Source organism: Dreissena polymorpha, chromosome 16, assembly GCF_020536995.1.
Source record: "Dreissena polymorpha isolate Duluth1 chromosome 16, UMN_Dpol_1.0, whole genome shotgun sequence".
Taxonomy (NCBI): Eukaryota; Metazoa; Mollusca; class Bivalvia; order Myida; family Dreissenidae; genus Dreissena; species Dreissena polymorpha.
This window is the reverse complement of record NC_068370.1, coordinates 30,742,118-30,764,127: the sequence shown is the minus strand read 5'-3', so window position 1 is coordinate 30,764,127 and position 22,010 is coordinate 30,742,118. Positions and strand designations below refer to the sequence as shown.

General features: G+C 35.2%; 1 protein-coding gene across 1 annotated transcript; it reads right to left on the bottom strand.

The window, feature by feature from the left end:
* Window positions 1–365: 365 nt before the first annotated feature.
* On the bottom strand, window positions 366–20,885 carry LOC127861448 (uncharacterized). Its single transcript, XM_052399951.1, has 3 exons — window positions 20,330–20,885; window positions 3,479–3,564; window positions 366–2,415 (listed from the first exon to the last, which is right to left on the bottom strand). The coding sequence occupies exons 1-3, from the start codon at window positions 20,527–20,529 to the stop codon at window positions 2,135–2,137; spliced, it is 567 nt and encodes a 188-aa protein (XP_052255911.1). The 5' UTR covers window positions 20,530–20,885; the 3' UTR covers window positions 366–2,134.
* Between the last annotated feature and the right edge of the window lie 1,125 nt (window positions 20,886–22,010).

The following is a 22,010-nucleotide window of genomic DNA, read 5'->3' as shown; positions in this document are numbered from 1 at the left end:
AAGCGGAAAGTGTCGTCCCTGATTAGCCTGTGCAGACTGCACATGCTAATCTGGGACGACACTTTACGCACATGCATTATGCCCAGTTTTCTCAGAACGCGACTCATATATAGTATATCCGCTAGATGTCATGCAACGCAACACATTATCATAGTTACTCTATTTATACATATATCAGCTGCGAGTTATTAATGCATTGCTTTCAAAAGAAACTATTGAACGGCATGCTAAAGAATGCCATATTGACATTGTTTCAAATCATGTACGCAAAGTGATGTCAGCTAGTTAACCGTTTGAATTGCAAGAAAACGAACTGTATTATAGTGCTTGTGCATACATGTGTACAAAGAACGACAATGTGAATACTTATATAAATATTTATTTGATTAATATTTATAACATAGTATAACACATCTTTTAATAGATATACAAGTTCACATATACATATCAGCGGACAATATTGACGATGAAAACGCATATTCATCATAAGCATTTGAAAGAGAATTATGAGATGATAATATTGACAATGATAAACTTGATGAAAAAGAATATGATGATGATGAAGATGATGATGATGAAGACGATTTATCTTAACATTCATTTGCACAATCACTTACTCATAGAGCACTTTTTTGATTGGTTGTGTCAAAACTCGTCAGTGAGACACAAATTAAGCCAGGGGAATGTCCAATATTCAGTTCTCACCAACCTCTCCATTTATCTGTAGCTTTCACTCAGCTCTCACAGTTATTGGCAGTAATATCTGATATACTTTGAGATCTAGTCAGTTAACAACTAAACGTTTCAAAATGATGTAACATTCCAGATTTTGCCTATATAAATAAAGAGCTAAATACTCAAATTAGAATTCTGGTACTAGCTATATTCAACCTTTTTACCCGTGATGTTGCACAATAATATTATACATTATCTATAGACAAAACAGTCCATATATTTTCAATGTTATATTTATACAGACATTCCCCTTATTATCTAATTGAATTTCAATTTTATCGCAAGACTAGTAGTATTTTCCAGTTTTTGTCAAAAAGTTATATCTGGAGATACATTCTCTGTATTGGCTAATATCTATGTTACATGCACCTCTCTATATTATGGTACAAACCGGTTCAAACCCCATTGTGAGAGCTTTCTTTCGATTTCCCACAAAGATACCAATTACTGGGTCTACCCAGGAAACGGAGTCGGGAAACAGACTCGAGAGAGTTTCAATAAGCCTTAGTTTTCAATGCAAAAGAGCTTAAATACATAGTTTTAAATTATAAAAAAATGTTCATTTCAAATATATGTATATCTAGCACTACAAAAAGTCCGAAAACGCACACATCTTCAAATAATAACAAGTACACTATATTAAAAAGGATTGTCTGTGTACTAACATTGAACGGTTATGTATAACATACATTTATACGCGTATTTTGAGACATAACAAAAATGAGCAACAAATCATCTGCTATCAATCATCTTAATTTGAAATAGTGTTCGTATAGCGAAAGTACTTTATGTGCTTTTTCAAAGTGTTTTGATAAAGTAGATAAATATGGACATTAAGAAGACATAACGGATGGGTAGCCATTATAAATGCAAACATGTTTAATAATGCACTAATTCATTGTTCCTCACGGTCCTACATTTTCAGGTGTGTGTTTTTTATTTGTGAGTTGTATTACATTCGTAACGCCACAGACTAGCGGTGTCGGTATGCTTGAACTCAAAATGTAAGATGCAACTTGTTTTTATAGACCTTGTAAGCGTCTGCAAAATACCATTGTTTAAGTCACATTTGCTTAGTGCCTAATAAGAATTACAAGGGCTTACCTTAATAAATAAGCAGACATACACTTGGCCACTAAGGTGGCAATTCGCAATTAAACATTGTCTTTTTTTGCCCTCATAAGATGCATGAATGGGTGCATGCTTATATGTACAATAAACAGGCCTGACAATGTGCAGTGAGCTCAGAATATGTGCACAAACATTTAATATCAACAGTTTAACAAGAAGGTAATAAATGGTCAGTCAAAACGTTACATTTACATGATTGAATAAGATATCTTTCGTGTCATATCACACTGAACACGTCACTAAGGGCACATAACTGCGTCGGTTGAAGTTACAGAAGAAACGGTATCTTCTTTTTCCCGCCCTTTTCTCGGATGCTTTTATCCCGGAAATGGCAAATGATTGGATTTTTCATGGATAGCCTCTCGAGGTCCGAGTCTTTAAATTTCGAGAACTTTCTACCATCGAGTCCCTTCGAGTGCACGTGCGTAACGATGCGCTCCTCGACGCCCATGTGACGTAAGAACGTGGACATGTCGTCTGCCGAGAACTCGTGCAGACTGCCGTCTTTTGGAATCTCGATCTCGCGTTCCGGTATGAACCTTTCTGTGGCTAGAAAACGAAGATGCGTATATTTTCATTATTTGCCTTTAACCTTACTGTTTTTTATCTAAATAATAATGATATTACGTTTACTGATATGTATTTACATTTAGTTATTTAGCCGTATAGGTATTACAACATTATCAAGTACTTGAATAGTTTCAGAAATAACGCATAAACATTGAATACATTTGCCACTGACAGCGGCATTATATGTGCCGTACATGGGGCAATGAAATTAAGTTATAATTCAGGTATTTAATCCATTTATGCCTAGCGTCTAGAAAAAAGTCCTTGGCAAACAGCGTAGACCCGGATGGGTCTGTGCTGTTTGTTTCAACGAATTTCTGTAAGAAATATTCTAAATTTAGAAATAAATATACTAGACATCCCTAACTTTGGAAATAAATGGATCCAATTTAGAAGGATTGGAGAGTCCACTAGGCATAAATGGGTTAAAATGACGTAGAGCTTTATCAACCAGATATCAGTAAACTATAATTTTACTGTCAAATCGTTCTAGGGAAACTGGGCTTAATCCATGTGGGTAAGTTGTCGTACATATTAGCCTGATCAATTCGCAATGGCTTATAAGGCACGTTTCTGTCCGCTTAAACTGGATTTTCGTTTAGAAGAGACTTCATTTAAACGAAACATCTCACATTTGCTCCGGATGTATTTTGTATGGAACTTTCTAAAATAATCTGTGCTCTTTTACGTTATTTATGATTATTTTTTATTCTACTTCGGAATGTAGGACATAGACTGATCGTCTGCTATTCTCGTTTCGGGCTGGTATTATTGGACATTGTAAGCCGCGCTGTAGGAAAACGGGGCATAGTGCACGTATCCCAGATTAGCCTGTGCAGTCCTAATAGGCTACTCAGGAATGACTCTTTCCGGCTAATTTAAATTTTCGTTAAGAATTGACTTCCTTATAACGAAAAATGTCATTCAAGCGAAAAGGTTCACCCCTGATTAGCCTGTGCGGACTGTATATGCTTATCTGAGATGAAACATTTAGCACATGCATTAATCACAGTTTTCCCAAAAAGTATGTAGCGACACGTACGTCTGGTACTGCTTCTGCTAGTCTGTCGCGCCATCTGGGCGGGAATACTTGAGGGAACGCCGTCTGCTTTCGTTGGGGATGGGATACTGAAATGCACCGAATAAAAATGTTCATGTGATGCATTAATAGTAAATACTACGTTGTACACTTTTATTCCGGTAGAATGCCGGCATAACAACATTATAATTGCTAAGAACAAGCACGTACAACATTATAATTGCTAAGAACAAGCACGTACAACATTATAATTGCTAAGAACAAGCACGTACAACATTATAATTGCTAAGAACAAGCACGTACAACATTATAATTGCTAAGAACAAGCACGTACGTTCTTTTCAGCATTGATTCATCACTCGTATCATTCGTATCCTATGTTCTTTTTCACGTCCCTTTTATCTCATTAAGTTTTTCTTGATTTAAAAACTTCAGTCGTAATATAAACTTGTATACATATTTTTTTTATTAGACAAGACCCCGTTATAATGAGTTTAAATTGCCCTCCATAACGAAGGCGTCATGCATGGGATGCATCTATCGAAATAAAAAAAGAATATCACCGAAACTGATAGAAGCCCACCAATCATGCGTTATGTAAAATTTTGGGGTTAACTTTGTGAAAACGCATTATTATTTAAGGAACAGTAAATCCCTGAAAATTCACTGGAGCGGGACGTCATAAGAATACATAGAGGATATTTGTTGGATTCAATGGAATATCGATTTTATTTCACGAGTGATCATATAAAATAATATTTTCACGAGTGGCGCAGCCACAAGTGAAAATATGTATTTTTTATGATCACGAGTGAATTAAAATCGATATTCCATGCAATCCAACAAATTTTCTTTTTATGCTATGCTTTTTTCCCCCTTAATGTACATTGTAAAAGAGTTTAACTGGATAATTTGCTGGATTTATGACGTTATTTCGTCGAAAAAATGACGTCATTTCACATTAAAAACAGTGAAAAATATCGATATTTTTCACTTTTATTTCTCACTGTTTAAACAGTGAAATACCAGTTTTATTTCACTGATATTTCTCTATAAACCACCGGAAAGCATAATATAAAGCATCATAAAGTTCAATTAAATTTGGATCATGTTTTACTGCAATATGACAAAGAAATGTTGTCATTTCACAATGTCACTTTATAGTTGAAAGGGCTATATCTGTCTGTTATTTTTTTTTGGAGAGGATCAACCAAAAATAAATTCAATTTCTTCACAAACGGGATCCTTGGTATGAAGTGTCATAAAATGAGGATCATGTCATCGCGATCGGTAAGAATGGCTTAAAGATTACCAACTCCATAAACTAGACATGTGCTCGTTGTACACGGATGTCCCCATATTCCGCTATCGTATAAAAAAATCCGCTAATATCGGAAAAAACTGAACCAAAACCCGAACGTTCGCAGTTTTACACGCGGGTTAATATGTTTCTTAAGTTTTAACTGTCTAAAGCAATACTTTTTGAAATTCTCCGCAATTTAAACACGGTTGTTTCTTCTAAAAAGAGGCCAAAACTTGCAATTGTCTAAAAAATATCCAAACCAAAATATGTAGGAGCCCGATTTAACATCTAGGCTTATCATCTTTGTATAGTTTCAACTTTCTAGATGCAAGAGCTGTCCCAAGACAGCGTTCTCGAATATGCTACCACCCGAACTTAAAATATGAACAGATATTTGATTTTTATTTTTAGAAACCTTGTCCTTAAAGGGGCCTTTTCACAGATTTTGGCATATTTTGAAGTTTGTCATTAAATGCTTTATATTGATGAATGTAAACATTGGATTTTAAAAGCTCCAGTAAAAAAATCAAGAATAAAATTAAAACAGGAAAAATAAGTAGCCGGTACCAGGGCTCGAACCAGTGACCCCCGGAGTCCTGGAGTTAGTCTGAAGTAAAAACGCAATAGCCCTATCGGCTATTCCGCCGAGTATTCACAAAATACGTATTTTATACGTTATATAAGCAATCTTCGTAGTTTCGTAAATTTAAACGACAACAACAGAACTCTCCAAATCATTCAATCGTTTCGCGTTGCAACGCTTTATAATTTTTAGGTTTTCAAATCGTCAAAAGATACATATAATGGCTATATTGGACTATGGTAAATGTTCAGTAATACTGTTTCCTCACAAATATCATAACTAAATCGAAAATTTGCGAATCTGAAACAACTTTTTTCAATTTTGTCAATTTACCAAACCGTGAAAAGATCCCTTTAATCTGCCTCCCCACCGAATACAAGTTCACGCTAGATCAACATGTAAGCCTCTAACACACAAAATGTCAACAAAATATCTCCATCCTTACTAAAGTTATTTAAAAGAAACTCTGCATCTATTTTTGGCAACAGTGACCGTAACCCAACTGGGCCGACATGCAGGATCTCGATGCATTCTTGCTAGAACCTAAGTGTCATCAAGTTTCGCCGATGCTAACTAAAGTAAGTTACTAGCAAACAGTAATCTGAATAGTGAGTTGTTCCATGCAGACTTTAATGTGATTTGTTAAATTACACAATTGGGCATACATCTGCTAAATTGCAGGACTTGGCATGACACTCGGTAAGTGGCCTGCACAACAACCCCAAACACATGTGTGAAGTTTCAATAGAATATCTGTAGTAGAAACAGTGAAATTGTTGCACGTTTACCTTAAAGGGAGTTTTCTTAGATTTTACAGAGTTCCAGTGTAAAACAAGAGCACCGCATAACAGGCTCCAACGCTCGGCTGCGGGTGCAGTTTTGAATAAATGAAAGCTTGTCAGATTTTTTTTAGAGGTCACAGTGACCTCGAACTTTGACCTAGTGACCCCAAAATGGATGTGGCGTGTAGAACTCATCAAGGTTAATCTATATATGAAGTTTCAAAGTTGTATGTGGAAGCACTTTGATTTTATAGCCAATGTAAAGGTTTTAGCACGACGCGGACGGCGGACAACGAGCTGGCTATGACAATACCTCGGGTTTTCTCCGAAAACAGACGAGCTAATAAAATTATAGAAATAAGCGGCACCTGGGCTCGAACCACTGGAGTAAGCCTATCGCTTAAACCAATTGGCCAAGTGTACTCACGTATCATTTTTATGTATTTTAATCCAAATACAAAAAGTATAACCAATCCTCGTAATGTCACACAATATAGCGATAATATCGGAACTTTCCGAATTATATAATCGTTGGGCGTTTGTAGAGTTTTAAAAATTTCAGGATTTTGAATCGTCAAAAGATGCATATAATGGGTATTTTAGAGCAATGTACATCTTCAGTATTTGCTTGCAACAAAACAAGATAACTACGACGAAAATATGCAAATATGAAACATCTTTTTTACAATCTTGTCAACTTATCAAAACGTGGAAAGATTCCTTAAACAATATTCTGGTTACAAAAAGGGGCAAAATTCTTCTAGATTGCCAGTCAGAGTTATGGAACTTTGTCACAAATCTCACACAATGACACCCGAGAAGATGTGTAGTTTAAATCGAATATAGCTTTCCATGATTAATATTGCACTGCCGCATAAATATATTTAAATACCGTTTTGATGAATATATGTGTTTACTTGGTGAATGCGAATTATATCTACATTTCATCACTTCTTCCCATAATGAATACGATACTTATACGTGCACATGTAGGAAACATACCTTTAAATGAACCTATGAGCTTAATACTTTAACATTGAGCTAGACATAAGGTAAACACTTTCTGACACTTGCAACTATTGAAAAATAACCAATTAAGTCAACAACACACCTGTCATTTTCTGTAGCCATTATTCCATTGAATTTCATATTTATACACGCAACAATATCCACCACTGTATACCCAACCTCTTGTTCACCGAACAAAATGACCTTTGTTGAGATATTAAGTCTACCACAACTGTCAGTATGAAATTACAGGCGTATTTTAAATCCTTCTTCATGAATTCATGAATCACTCATTCGTCATATCCACCTCGTACTTGTTTGCACATTTAACAAGTAGTATACGTAGGCGAACATTAAAAATGTCTAATCCATCCCAACCCTTGGTGTAGGTGTCGGTGATACGGTCTAAGGCATTATTGATTCGAGCACGGCTGACTGCACCAGAGACATGTCATCTTGCATAGACTCTCAATACGAAGAAACGTTTCCAATTATGAAAACGTGCCTTTAGGCAAAATGATGTATGACACGATTGTTCATGACTGAAGTTATTTAAGTTTAACAAAAAGCAATTTACAGTGTAATTTACAAACTGTTGTTAACATTATTCATTAGTTCGAATGTTTGTTTAATTTACGAAGGCTCGAGTAAACTAATATAATCTCTATCAACCATGCTATTTTGGATATTCAAACGCATTCGCTATTGACTGAAATCAATACTACTTAAAATACCGGTTTAAGCGGTAAATTTAAAAGTAGAACCTTGCGGTGATGACAGGGGTGGAGGGGGGGGTCAGAGGCGAGCTCGGCCCGGCAACATAGTTTGTGTGGAGATCGATCATGACATCATTTCTACGGTTTTTCTCCTCCAAACTCTGATCCAGGTAGGGCGGTTGTCAGTTACTGGCATAAGTTTGTGCACATAGGACTGGTAAACCAGCTAAGCCAGGAAATGTGAGTTGGCTCAATTGACATGACGCCTTATCTATGATCGCTCCGCCCACTTAATCACGTGGCTCAGTGGGTAGCATACCTGCACAAGCTAACACCAAAATGGCTTCTTTGCGTATATACTGCATGTAGATTAACGCGGTATTCCGGATTATATTTATGGACTTTTTGACACCATATGACACTTGTATAAGGGGTTTGTGTCATTTAGTTATTCAGCGAATGCAAAAAATATACGTTTATAGAGAACATCAGCTAATTATAACGGATTTTTCGGTACATGAATAACGCTCTCAAACGCTTGCGCGCTGACCGAAATCGAACCTGTTATCACGTGTGATGTTGGTATTGGCAATAAATTAATACTTCTTTAACGTCATTTACCCATGTTATTTACGAAACATTTCCACTCGTGTATTTGACACGAAATAGCGCTTTAAACTGGGAATTCGGTGAAGTTTTTTTTTTTTTTTTTATTCAATATAATACATACAATGTATACATGAATATATACAACATAGTGATTGTACAAAGCAATAAAGTTCAGACATGTTATACAAGATATGCTAATATGTATTTTTTTTTAAGAGAAAAGAAAAAAATAATAGAAGAATTGTTATGAAAAATGATGAGTTGTATAAAGTCGGAAGAAAGCATTCGGTGAAGTTTTACACGCTTTCTGACACCGGGTATACCAAAATCCCACATGTTATTACGTATAAAAGTGATATTGATAATATTAAACATTGCTTATTGGACATTTATCAATCACCATAATTGAAAGTGTAAGACAGCACAATAAGTTTGGCCATTGTCATATATAAAGCAGCGCTGTATGAAGGGGAATTCAGTAAAGCTACCTGTATCAGACGCTGGCGCAGGTACCGACTTCTCCCAAGTTCGGCATTTATTGGTTATAGCAGTAATAATAAATCTTATTATGTGTCATTTATCGATTCTATTAAAATAGAAATATATAATTGTTTTCACTTGTTTCTGACACACACAAAACTCGATTTACAACGGGGGTTTCGTTAAGTTACGCAAAGTTGGTACCAATCTTCGCTATTGTTCTACAAGCACACGTGATATAATTCATACTTAATAATGCGTAGTTATTTCTAACATAACATTTCCAGTTTTTTTAAATAAATAAATGCTCCATAAGGGTGATCTCGGTAATTCTACACATTGAAGCTTCCACTTGCTCTTGTCAAGACCGCATTTCCGCGTTTGAAATTGTATATATTTAATTAATCTAACTTATGGATACCGAATGTCAGAGTTACATAAAACCTATTCACACCGTTTTTGCCTTATTTCATTTCCGCTTGTTTTTCGAACAAATCAAACGAAACTCGTTGAAAAAAATGAGAACTAGGCATTCGATCTCAAAGGTGGATTAAAAGCGTTCATTGGTGACATCACATGTCTGCACATGTGTAGATACCGTTATTAAAATAATATATCACGTGTCACCTTCTAATAACATGTATAATGGCAATAAAGTGCATTACTATCAGAGTAATAAAACACAGCACAAATTAGGCGTCATGCTGGGTTGTATTTCTCTTTAAGTAATGCAGATGAATCTCGCTTCTGTATATTAATGACCTAGTAACTAATAAAACTATTAAAAAAACGTGAAATATTATGTGATAATCAGATCGATAACATAAACTATTTTAATCTGCTAGTATATCCGATAAAAATATAGTATAATTGTCTTTGACAGTGTTGACGTTCAGTTGTTCGTGGTGACGACCGCATGCATTTATACATCTCTTACACTTCTCAAGATCTCTTCTTTTGAAACGATATAAATTAAATGTCACCAACTAATCTTTCAGGATATAGATTGTCCGAGTTACATAGTCCCTATCGACACCGTTTAACCATTTTTAATCTACTTTTTTTACGAGGAAAACAAAAAGAAACTCGCTAAAGTTAAAGTGAACCTATACAAAGCTTGTCTAGAAAATGGCGGACAGTTCGTTGCTAACTAACGCGCCCGATTAATCGATCGCTGATTGGTAGATCAGTTCTTAGATTAAACCTTGATTGACAGGCGGCGTCATGTCAATTGACCACAGTGATGTTAATGAACTTCTTTTGAAAACGGCAAATATTTCAACGAAACAAACAAACACACATGAAAACGCGGTTATGAGTACAACTGTACAATGTAAATTTTGGTTAAGTAATTTCATTAGAAGAAACTGAAAACGTGAGGAAGAAGAACACGACGTCGCCGACGACTAAAAGGAAGAGTACGATGATAATGAGAAGAATCAGATTATGATATTAATGAGATATTGAGGATGCCGATGACGACGATGACGGTGACGATGATGATGAAGGTGGTGAAAACGACGATTTCGACGACGACGACGATGACAATTCTGGTGACGATCACGATTAGGATGACGACATGAATAACACCGACGACGATGATAATGTGCACTATTACGTCTAAGGTGATTAAAGAGGATATGGAAATATAAAAAAGCCGACCTAGATATTGACCTGTACTTTGCCTCCGTGTGTTTTCGTCAATGACCAAAAATAATGACATCACAAACATGAAGACATATGCAGTTTTAGTTGAATATCGGTATATATGTACGTTAACATAAACTTTCATATTAAGTGTAGTCCTGAACTCTGCAAAATAACAGATAATATTTTTTGGCCAACTATCACATATTAATAGGACATGTGCATACGAATGAAGATCAAGTAAATAAAACGTGTAGTTTAAGAAATGTGTACAAAGCATAACAAGGGCATACTTCTGTTCATTTGCATGCCATTGTAATGGATCTTGGTAACTCGTCTTACATTATGACCCCGAGGACATGTGTCAATTATAATAAATGTTGTTGTTTCAGAGATATTTTCTTAATGAATCATAATAAAGGCATACATCTGTTCAATTGCAGGTCATTGTTATGATCTGTTGTAACTGTCCCCACCTACTGACCCAGAGGATGTGTCGTATCCAGGGTGGGTAATCGCGTTGATGTGAAGCATGACCTTTGTCAATAAATCGCCGCCACATTGGGTGTAAAATGTAGTTATACGTATTTTTTTTATTCCATGCGTATTTAAAATGTGTTTCGCAGCGTACACCATATTGTATAACGTTGTGTAGATACATTTATGCTCATAGTGTCAAATCAGAACGTCCGGTTTAAATGTTACATTATACAATACAAGTTAATTTTATCTTCAATTAAATGCATTTGGCAATTTCTTTTTAAACATTTACATTCGAGCCCTAATCATCACGTGCAATACTTAAACGGAATTTTTCATACGTTACATTTAAATACGCTTTAAATAAGTTTGACAAAATAGCGCCCGCAAAATGCTTTCTGTCACTTTATTACATATCTTAAGCAGTGTGCACCGCACGAAAACAAACTGGCGTTTTCATGTATGAAGACATAAGAAAAGGTCCTACGTTAGAACGTACTGTTGAAATCAGTCACAATAAATGTTCCTTCTGCACACATTGATGTTTTGGATTGTGCTTGTCATATATCTGAATAAATAAGTCTTTTTGAAAACTAATATAGACTTTTTGCCATGAAGCGTCTTTGTAGTATAATTCATACAGAACACAAATGAAATTCGGTTGCTATTGACAGGGGAACTATGCATTAATACCTGTATAAAAACAGTTCCGCGCCTTTTGACGGTCTTTCAAAGCTTGTACAACTACACCACCACAAACAATATTTATTAAGCAATAAAGCTTATGCAAGCTCATAGCCTACATTATATATGCATTATACAATTTATAAGTAATGGTAGAAGATAGAAATTGGACGATAGTGTTATGCACTGTTGAACATGGTAAGTTATAAAGAGAATAAATGCATGTAATTGCATCTAATGTTGCAACAGCACATCCAATATTTACTTATTTACTGACATGGCAAACGAGTAGAAAAAATTGCAGCACGTGGAGAAACATATTGATACAGATTTTTCAAAACGATAATTATTAAAATGAAATATTTATAATAGATGATTTAAAATAAACAAGCAAATTCGTTGAATTGATATCCCCCGCCATTATACTTCTGGACACAAAAGTTTTCTGGACAGATGGACAATGTCAATGTGCATCATTCTCTTATCCATATACTAGTATATACTCATACCAAGTTTCAATGAAATCCGTCAACATTTTTTTTTCAAGATACATAACTCCGTCAGTATCCGATTGTGTACAATGTCATTTGGCGTGCATCATCCTCTTATCCATATATATTCTCATACCAAGTTTCAATGAAATCCGCCAAAGCACTTCCAAGATATGGCTCCGGACACAAAAGTACCGGACGGACGGACGAACATAAGGACGGAAAGACGGATGGACGGACAACGCCAAAACAATATCCCTCCGCCTATGGCGGGGGATAATTATTTATGTGGAACTTTATTTGTAATTGCATATGCAAGTTTGTAATAATGACTTACTGTACTTGCAGTTTGAAAATTCAGGTAAATCAAGTCATGCACAGTTTGATCCAATTATTATACAGTTGTTTTAATAATGACTTGAAAATGCTGAAATTAAGTACACACTATGGGTAAATGTTCTATGAGTTAATGTTCTATGGGTAAATGTTATATAAGTAAATGTTCTATGGGTAAATGTTCTATGGGTAAATGTTATATAGGTAAATGTTCTATGAGTAAATGTTCTATGGGTAAATGTTATATAGGTAAATGTTCTATGGGTAAATGGGCATGATATCGTTAACATATACACATTCATATTATGCATATGTATCAATTGTTTAGTTATAAAAACAAAAAACAATCCTATTTTTATCATGATATACATACATGCATGCATTTATATATACACCTTTATAGGAAAATTTACACATTATGTTATTTCAGGATGAACACACATCTATGTGATTAATTTAAACCATCCTAGGCCACATATGTGCTGTAACGTGCAATTCTATGGTTGGTTTCATTTATTTGTTGTGAATACAAGATTAGTATAAAAAAGTAACAAATAAAAAATAGAACAACTTAAAGAGGCCTTTTCACAGTTTTTGGCATGTTTTGAAATAAGTAATTAAATGCTTTATATTGATAAATGTAAACATTGGATCTTAAAAGCTCCAGTAAAAAATCAAGAATAAAATTTAAAAAAGGAAAAAAAAAAAGTAGCCGCAGTTGGACACGAACCAGTGACCCCCGGAGTCCTGGAATAACCTGGAGTAACAAGAGCACCGCCTTGCGGATGCAGACCGCTCATCTATTTTCTTTTTAAAGGTGAAGGGACTCTCATTTTCAATCACAAAGGAGGGAGGGGTGGAGTGAAGAGGGGTGTATAGTGTGGGGTGTGGACATTTATTACATTATCTTCCAAAAATGCGGAAAAAAATGCAAAAAAAAAAAATAAAAAAAAATCGGGGGTGGGGGGTGGGGGGATTCTTGGGTGCGATGGTTGGACGGCATTTCAAACATAAAACAAGGGCTGTTTGTATGACATGCATGCCCCCCTATATGGGCTATAAGTTGTAGTAGCAGCCATTGTGTGAATACGTTTTTTGTCACTGTGGTGGTGGTGGTGGTGGTGGTGGTGGTGGTGGTGGTGGTGGTGGTGATTGATACAATGCATTACAAAAATGCAGTTAGCCTAATATTTGGTAAAATTTAAATATATTACAAGGGAGGCAAATGCTGTAACAAAAAAAACATGCATAAACGGTAGTTGTTTCCCTTGTTTGAACCATGCTAAATCCTTAAAATGCCTATTACCAGTAAATGTGACTTTAACCTGTGACCTTGACCTTTGACATAGTGACCTCAAAATCAATAGGGGTCATCTGCGAGTCATGATCAATGTACCTATGAACTTTCATGATCCTAGGCCCAAGCGTTCTTGAGTTATCGTCTGACAACCACCTGGTGGACGGACCGACCGAAAGACAGACCGACAGACCGACATACCGACATGAGCAAAGCAATATACCCCCTCTTCTTCGAAGGGGGGCATAATAATAAAAATAAATATTTGTGTTTTAACCGTTTCAAAAAAAAATTGGGGGGGGGGTGGGGGTGGGGGGGGGTATAGTGTGAGGGTGTTGCGGTCATTTGTGAGATGTTCTTAAAAAAAATAGGGGGGGGGATTCGGGGGGGGGGGTGGGTGCGATGGTTGGACGGTATTTCAAGCATAAAATAATAAAAATAAATATTTGTGTTTGTTAACCGTTTCCAAAAAAAATTGGGGGGGCGGTGGGGGGGGGGGGGGTAAAGTGTGAGGGTGTGGTGGTCATTTGTGAGATGATCTTAAAAATAAAAATAAAAAATAGGGGGGGGGGGGATTCGGGGGGGGGGGCACGGGGGATGGTTTGGGTGGAGTCTATTGTGGTATGTAAGGTAAGAGTAGTTTTGTCAAAGTATCAATCAAATCTAATCATAAATAAAGAAGTTATGGCAATTTTAGCAAAATTTAATAATTTGACCTTGAGAGTCAAGGTCATTTAAAGGTCAAGGTAAAATTCAACTTGCCAGGTACAGTAACCTCATGATAGCATGAAAGTATTTGAAGTTTGAAAGCAATAGCCTTGATACTTTAGAAGTAAAGTGGATCGAAACACAAAATTGAACCATATATTCAAAGTTACTAAGTAAAAAAGGGCTATAATTCCATAAAAATGACAACCAGAGTTATGCAACTTGTCCTCTTACTGTACCCTTATGATAGTTTGCGAGTGTTCCAAGTATAAAAGCAATATCTATGATACTTTAGGGGTAAAGTGGACCAAAACACAAAACTTAACCAAATTTTCAATTTTTTAAGTATAAAAGGCCCATAATTCCGTCCAAATGCCATTCAGAGTTACATAACTTTGCCTGCATAGTCCCCTTATGATAGTTAATAAGTGTTGCAAGTATGAAAGCAATAGCTTTGATACTAAAGGAATAAAATGGACCTAAACACAAAACTTAACCAAAATTTTCAATTTTCTAAGTATAAAAAGGGCACATAATTCTGTCAAAATGCCAGTCAGAGTTACATTACTTTTCCTGCCAAGTCCCCTCATGATAGTAAGTAAGTGTACCAAGTTTGAATGCAATAGCATTGATACTTTCTGAGAAAAACGGACCAAAACGCAAAACTTAACCGGACGCCAACGCCGACGCAGACTCCGACGCCAAGGTGATGAGAATAGCTCATTTTTTTTTTTTTTAAATACATGAGCTAAAAACGCATAAGCCCGCTCGGCTTTTCTGCCAAGCATACTTTGCTAAAGTATTTTATGCATTATATGAGCAATCTTAGTAGTTTCACAAATTTAACGACAACAACAGAACTCTCCAATTATTCAATCGTTTCGCGTTGCAACGCTTTATAATTTTAAGGTTTTTAAATCGTCAAAAGATGCATATATTGGCTATATTAGACCATGGTAAATTTTCAGTAATACTGTTTCCTCACAAATTTTATAACTCAAACGAAAATTTGCGAATCTGAAACAACTTTTTTCAATTTTGTCAATTTACCAAACCGTGAAAAGATCCATTTATGGTAGTATCGTCATAACTCATGCGAAAGCGATGATTATTGTTAATTTTACAACTATATGCAGTTAACATCACGAACACGCATTAATTACCGGTTAAATATAGAGATTACGAATCGTGATGCTGTTTTTAGTTCCTTGCCTCGCAAATAAATTTTGCAGCACTCATCTTTTCAGTTTCACTTTCGCTGGACATTAAAGGGGCCTTTTCACGTTTGGGTAAATTGACAAAATTGAAAAAAATGTTTCGGAATCGCAAATTTTCGTTTTAGTTATGATATTTGTGAGAGAACAGTAATACTGAACATTTACCATGATCTAAAATAGCCATTATATGTATCTTTTTACGATTTAAAAACCTGTAAATTATAAAGCGTTGCAACGCGAAACGCTTTGGAGTGTTCTGTTCGTTATATTTTGTGAAACTACTAGGATTGTTTATATGAAGCATAAAAATACATTCACAGTATTTGAAAGAATGGCCGAGTGGTCTAGGCGGTAGGCTTTTTACTCCAGTACTCCAGGGGTCAGTGGTTCGAGCCCTGCTGAGGGTTACCTTTTTTTTATTATTCTTGATTTTTTACTGCAGCTTTTTAGATAAAATGTTTACATTTATCAATATAAAGAAATTAATGCCAAACTTGAAAACATGCCAAAGTCTGTGAAAAGGCCCCTTTAATCTTGCAAATTTATTAATTGTTAGCCGTCTGAATAAGTGCGGTTTTAACTTTTTTTCGTAGGTGTGCATATATTGGACATACTAGTAGGAAATGTTATTCATTTTCTATTGCGTTCATCGTGCACAGTTTACACTTGATATTTTCTTATTCGTTATTATGATGATGTCTGCTTTCTATTTCAAGATTATGTGATGATAAGGGGAACTTACTAAGTGCGATCCTATATTTGGCTTCATTTAATTAATCTTAATATGATTCAAGCGTAAAATGGTGTTTTAAAGTAATATTATGGGCATCTAACACCTTATAGATGTTATTGCAACCGTTGTTTATTTTTGGTGTTTTCACTGCATATACACTTAAATTCGTTAATGCAGCATCAACATACTAAAACAATATCCCGGAAAGATAAAAAGTATACATTTGAATATCAACCGTACTTGTTTTGACAACTGACGACAGAAATAATTCGGTTTACGATGCGAATCTAAATTACGTTTTAGTGCAGATTCGTTCATACGACACAAAGACACTATTTTATTTTACGGATCATTTCGGCTTAGAGGACTCACCAGTCATGTAAAATATCGAATATAATATATATATATATACAACTTGAAGCCAGATGAGTTGAGATAGTGGCCAGTAAACATATTTTAACCTTTTAATTCTTTTCAACTCAATTCAACAGTGAAAAATGCCCATAATATCACTTTAATAGGCAATACGACGAGAGACATGGGGAATTTGCTACTTCGCTATGCAATGTTTGTGTATAAATATCGCTCGATTAGTCATTGTCGGCTCGGGTACTACTTACATGTACCTCGGGTAATATACTAAAACGTACCCGGGAATTTTAACGCTAAATTGGTCGTTGTCGGCATTTTTTTTAAATTAATTATTTTCACATGTATGTCAATTTTCTGTTAAATTGCCTCCGTATTTTCGAAACTCATACTCAACAAACATGTTAATGCAGTTATTTTTAAAAAGAAAAGTTTAAGATAAACAATATCGTTTTACGGTTATCTTAAGCGCGTTTTACGACATCGGATTTTGGGCGGTAAATAACCTCGGGTACAGTCTAATATCGACCGGGTACGTTCAAGTTTATTTACGGTACCCGGGGTACATGTTAGTATACTTAAGAGTACCCGGGGTACAGAAGTAGTATCCGAACCGACAATGACCAATCGAGCATAAATATCCAGTATCCTTTATTGACAACATTGTTAATGTATTTCAGTAATGGTTTGGTTGACCGAATTCTCAGACATTCCAATGTTTTCCAAAATGATTTTCACGTGCCAAGCCCAGTTTTGATTGCCGTGAGCATTACCGTTATTTGCAACGTTGTACGTTAGTAGGATCACGCGGCTTTCCTTTGACGATAGCAGTTTAACTCAATACTTGACGATATTTATTTTTATATTTCTGTGAATGGAATTCTTCCTCATTCACCGTACAGACCGCTGAGATTAGTTGACTGATTAACGCATACTATGTTCCTTAAAATTTGTGTTTGCACGGCTTATTTATGTTATACATATATTGATTTAAAAATATCTCGCCCTAGTAGTTATAATAGCAGGACCCCAGACCGAAAAAAGAGTTATTTATTTACCGATAAGAATAATAATGCGGGCGTTATTGCGACAATAACAGGACTTGAATTCTGCAACTGGAATGAGGCTCCACTTGAGTGATGCGCTCAGGTTCACAACTACATATGAAATTATTTGATGTTCTGAGAAAACTGGGCTCAATGCATGTGCGTAAAGTGCCGTCTGCACAGGCTAATCTGGGACGGCACTTTCCGCCTAAACTTGATTTTCGGTAAGGAGGAACTTCCTTGAAACTAAAAATACCCTACAAGCGGAAAGTGTCGTCCCTGATTAGCCTGTGTGGACTGCACATGCTAATCTGGGACGACACTTTACGCACATGCATTAAGCACAGTTTTCTCAGAACGCGACACATTTGAATTCTTTATGAGGGGTGTATTCTTATTCCAGCTATTGGGGATGGGGCCGGGGTCCATCCAGGAGGGGGGATTTTTAAAAGGGTACCTTACCATGTTAAAATCTAAGAATAATTTTTATTAATTTTAGAATAACGAATATCTAGTTACTATAACTCGATATCCTTATTGAAAATAAAAGCAAAACTGGTTTTAAAATAATATTATTCTGGCTTTTCTGAAATTAACTTAGCTGTTAAGATTGTACTTTTAAAATTATTTAAAGGGAATTTTTATTGGGGAAAAATATATATACTTCTTGCTGGCGTTTGGGAATCGGTAGAATTTCGTATTGTAAAATAGAAGAAAGTATGGCGTGTTTTTAAGTAGATTTAAATTGGTAATTGTTTTCGCTGTCTAAAGATAAATTATCATGTAAAATGTTAGAATATAACATAAACAGCATTGCAATGTTATAATAATCTTTGTCAGAACCCATTACTTCAAATGCAGTCATCTCTGCAAATATAACTGAAATCAAAACCATTCATTGTATAAAAAATAAGAAGACTGTCAATAAAACTATTACCTTTGAATATCTGGTTAAGTACTATAATTGTAATTAAAATTTAACATAATTAACTACGCAAGTTAATGAATTTAAACCCTACGTATTTGGCTCGCTGAACGTTGATTTGTGACAATCAGCAATAATTCACCATAGCTGGTTCTCATATCAAAATTAAAACCAACTTACCATTTGAAGCAAAATGTTTTCGTTTCGTTTATAAAGGTAACATAATACTTCACCCTCGTGAACTTTTTCAATGTAACCCATACCTTAGAGGCAATCATTTTCAATTATGTAATACTAAAAATCTTTCACCGAAGCACTGCGACCCATAATCCATTGTGCAGAGTTTAGCGAATTTGAAAAGGATAATACTATTATTAACTGAAAATTCTACACACTTAATCAAGCGTAGTAAGTAAATGAAAACGAGTATGAACAAGTAAACATTACTATATTCAGCCGTGTTATGCATTCACTGACTATAAACAAACATAGAAAGACGATACGAATATGCATTCATTACAAAAGAAACGAACATGTAACTTAGCAAATTTAACTTTAATAATCCGTCAGTAAGACTTTTTCCCTTCTAGCCAGTCAGTAAAATCGTTGCCATAATATCTTTTTCATACTCATAGAACATACATTGGGGTTGATATGTTCATTTTAAGTCAAAGGAATTCACACAAAGGGTATTGTCGCCCTTAAAGAGGACCTTTTCACATTTTGACAAAATTACAAAAAAATGTTCCAGATTCGCAAATTTTCATTGTAGTAATGATGTTAGTGAGGAGTCAGTAATACTGAACATTAACCATTCTCTAAAATAGCCATAATATGCATCTTTTGACGATATAAAAACCTACAAATTATCAAGCGTTGCAACGCGAAACGATTGAATAATTTGGAGAATTCTGTTGTTGTCGTGACACTACGAGGATTGCTTATATTAAGTATAAAATACATTTCTCACTGTATGAGCACGGCTAGCCGAATGGTCTAAGCGTTAGACTTTTACTCCAGGGAGGAGTGGTTCGAGCCCAGTTGAGGGTTACTTTTTATCCTTCTTTAATTTTATTCTTGTATTTTTACTTGAGCAGTTTAGATCTTATGTTTGAATTTATCAATATAAAGCATTTAATCACCAACTTTGATACACACCAGTCTTCGAAAAGGCCCATTTAAATCGTGACTGTAAGAGGGAACTCGCGTTGCAATTATTATAAATACGTAATAATGCAACACGATCTTTATGTCACAATGAAAAATAATCGAGAGAAAATATCATATCATAGCTCTAATGTATGTATGTATGTTATTTGTAATAACTCTTTGAATATGTAGTGTTTACATATGATAAATGGTCTTTCACTACTAGCCCCCAAAGATATCACGTGATTACTGCTTAATAATACAGACCGTTTTGTACGTGATTACACTTACGTGTCAAAGTCCCCGTACTCCTTGTTGCGTATGAATCCATTCTGGTAAGAGGTCCGAGAGGAGCTGTCCTGATACATCTTACCGGAAGAGCCGTTTCCACATCCGGTCACAGACTCCCCCTGGAATCCGAAGTAAAACGCGCCATTAGCGCCTCCGTTTGTCTGCGTTGTCTGCTTCGAATGAAGGACACCGTTACTCATCTTGATAAATGACGTTTGCAACTTCAAACATCCACATTCGGCTGTTTTTATTGAAACTGAAAGCTAATTTGCTTTAGCACGTGCTTTTTCCCACATAAATTGTTCTCACAAACAATCGTTTTCTCTTGTAGAATGTAGTTATTATTAACGGTTTACCGGTTAATCCTTGTTTTATTTAAATATGCGTCCAGCGTAGGTAAGATTTTATCTTCCTTTTGCAAATATTTGCGTAGGTGTCTTCACAAAAGTGCTACCTATATTAAAATGATAATTTTTAAAATATCGGTTTTATGTGTACTCAGCCATGCATTGTCGACCAAAAGAGATGAAATATAAAGCTTCCACCATTGTACTAAGTTTTGGAATGAACCATAGCTATATCGTCACTTCACGGTCTTTTCATGCACGATATGACAAACTCGATACTCGGCTAAACTTCTGACAAGTTGATTAAATGACACTGTTGTGTGTATCATTGAGTAGACCGATGGACACTGTATATGTATTTAATACACACTAATTAACATCTACATAAATATCAAGTTTACTTATGGTTTAATGACCACCTCACTCCCGCACCTTAAATATAGAAGAGGTCTTCTAAAGTTACAGCTTTTAGGGACTTGTTCAAAGTTATGCAAATTGAAATTTTTCAAATAAAATACCGTGTATTTAGAAAGATTGTATATCTTGCATTCAAACAAGCGAAATAACACTTATGACTAAAAAAATATATTTGAAAATCCGTATCGTTTGATTGATTTAAAAAATATCAATTATGTTCAAACAAGCAAAATAATAATACTCATGGCTGAGAAAAATATAGAACAAAAACATGGTCGCTTATGATAATCATCAACCGAACTCGTACACAAATATCTCCGAGTATGGGTTTGAACTTCGTATTGGTTTCTAAAGCTGGATTGGTGTAGTGGTAGCGAGTTAGTTTTTACTACTAGCTATCCTGGATTCGATCATCAGAGAAGGTCCTTTTTCAAACTATTATTTCCATTTTATTTTAATTATTTAAAACTATTCCAAACTCTACAGTTTAGATAGATAAAAAAGATTTTCGATACGAAAGGCAAATCAGTAATTAAAGTAAAATCCCTGAACAAAATTTATATATTGTATCTGCAGAAAAGTAAGTAAATAAAAACGATACACACGCTACCTTGAACATGTTTAAGGTAAGGCTTTTCAATGTGTCTGCATTACATGGGTATTTCTCCTAGAACGTATTAAGCGCCATGAAAAAAACATGCAGGTAATGAGTCGGACAAGTTCATTGATCTTCGTAACAATAACCAGTATGTTTGTTCAGGCTGAAGTTTCCGACAGTAAAACATTACATTTAAATTTATGAATGCGGAATGTTTTAACAGCATTTTTAAACGCATCACTTACGCTATTACTGTCTAATTTAAACAACATAAAATGAGTACGCGCATCAAATGCGAAAATGCAGTTCTTCATTACAC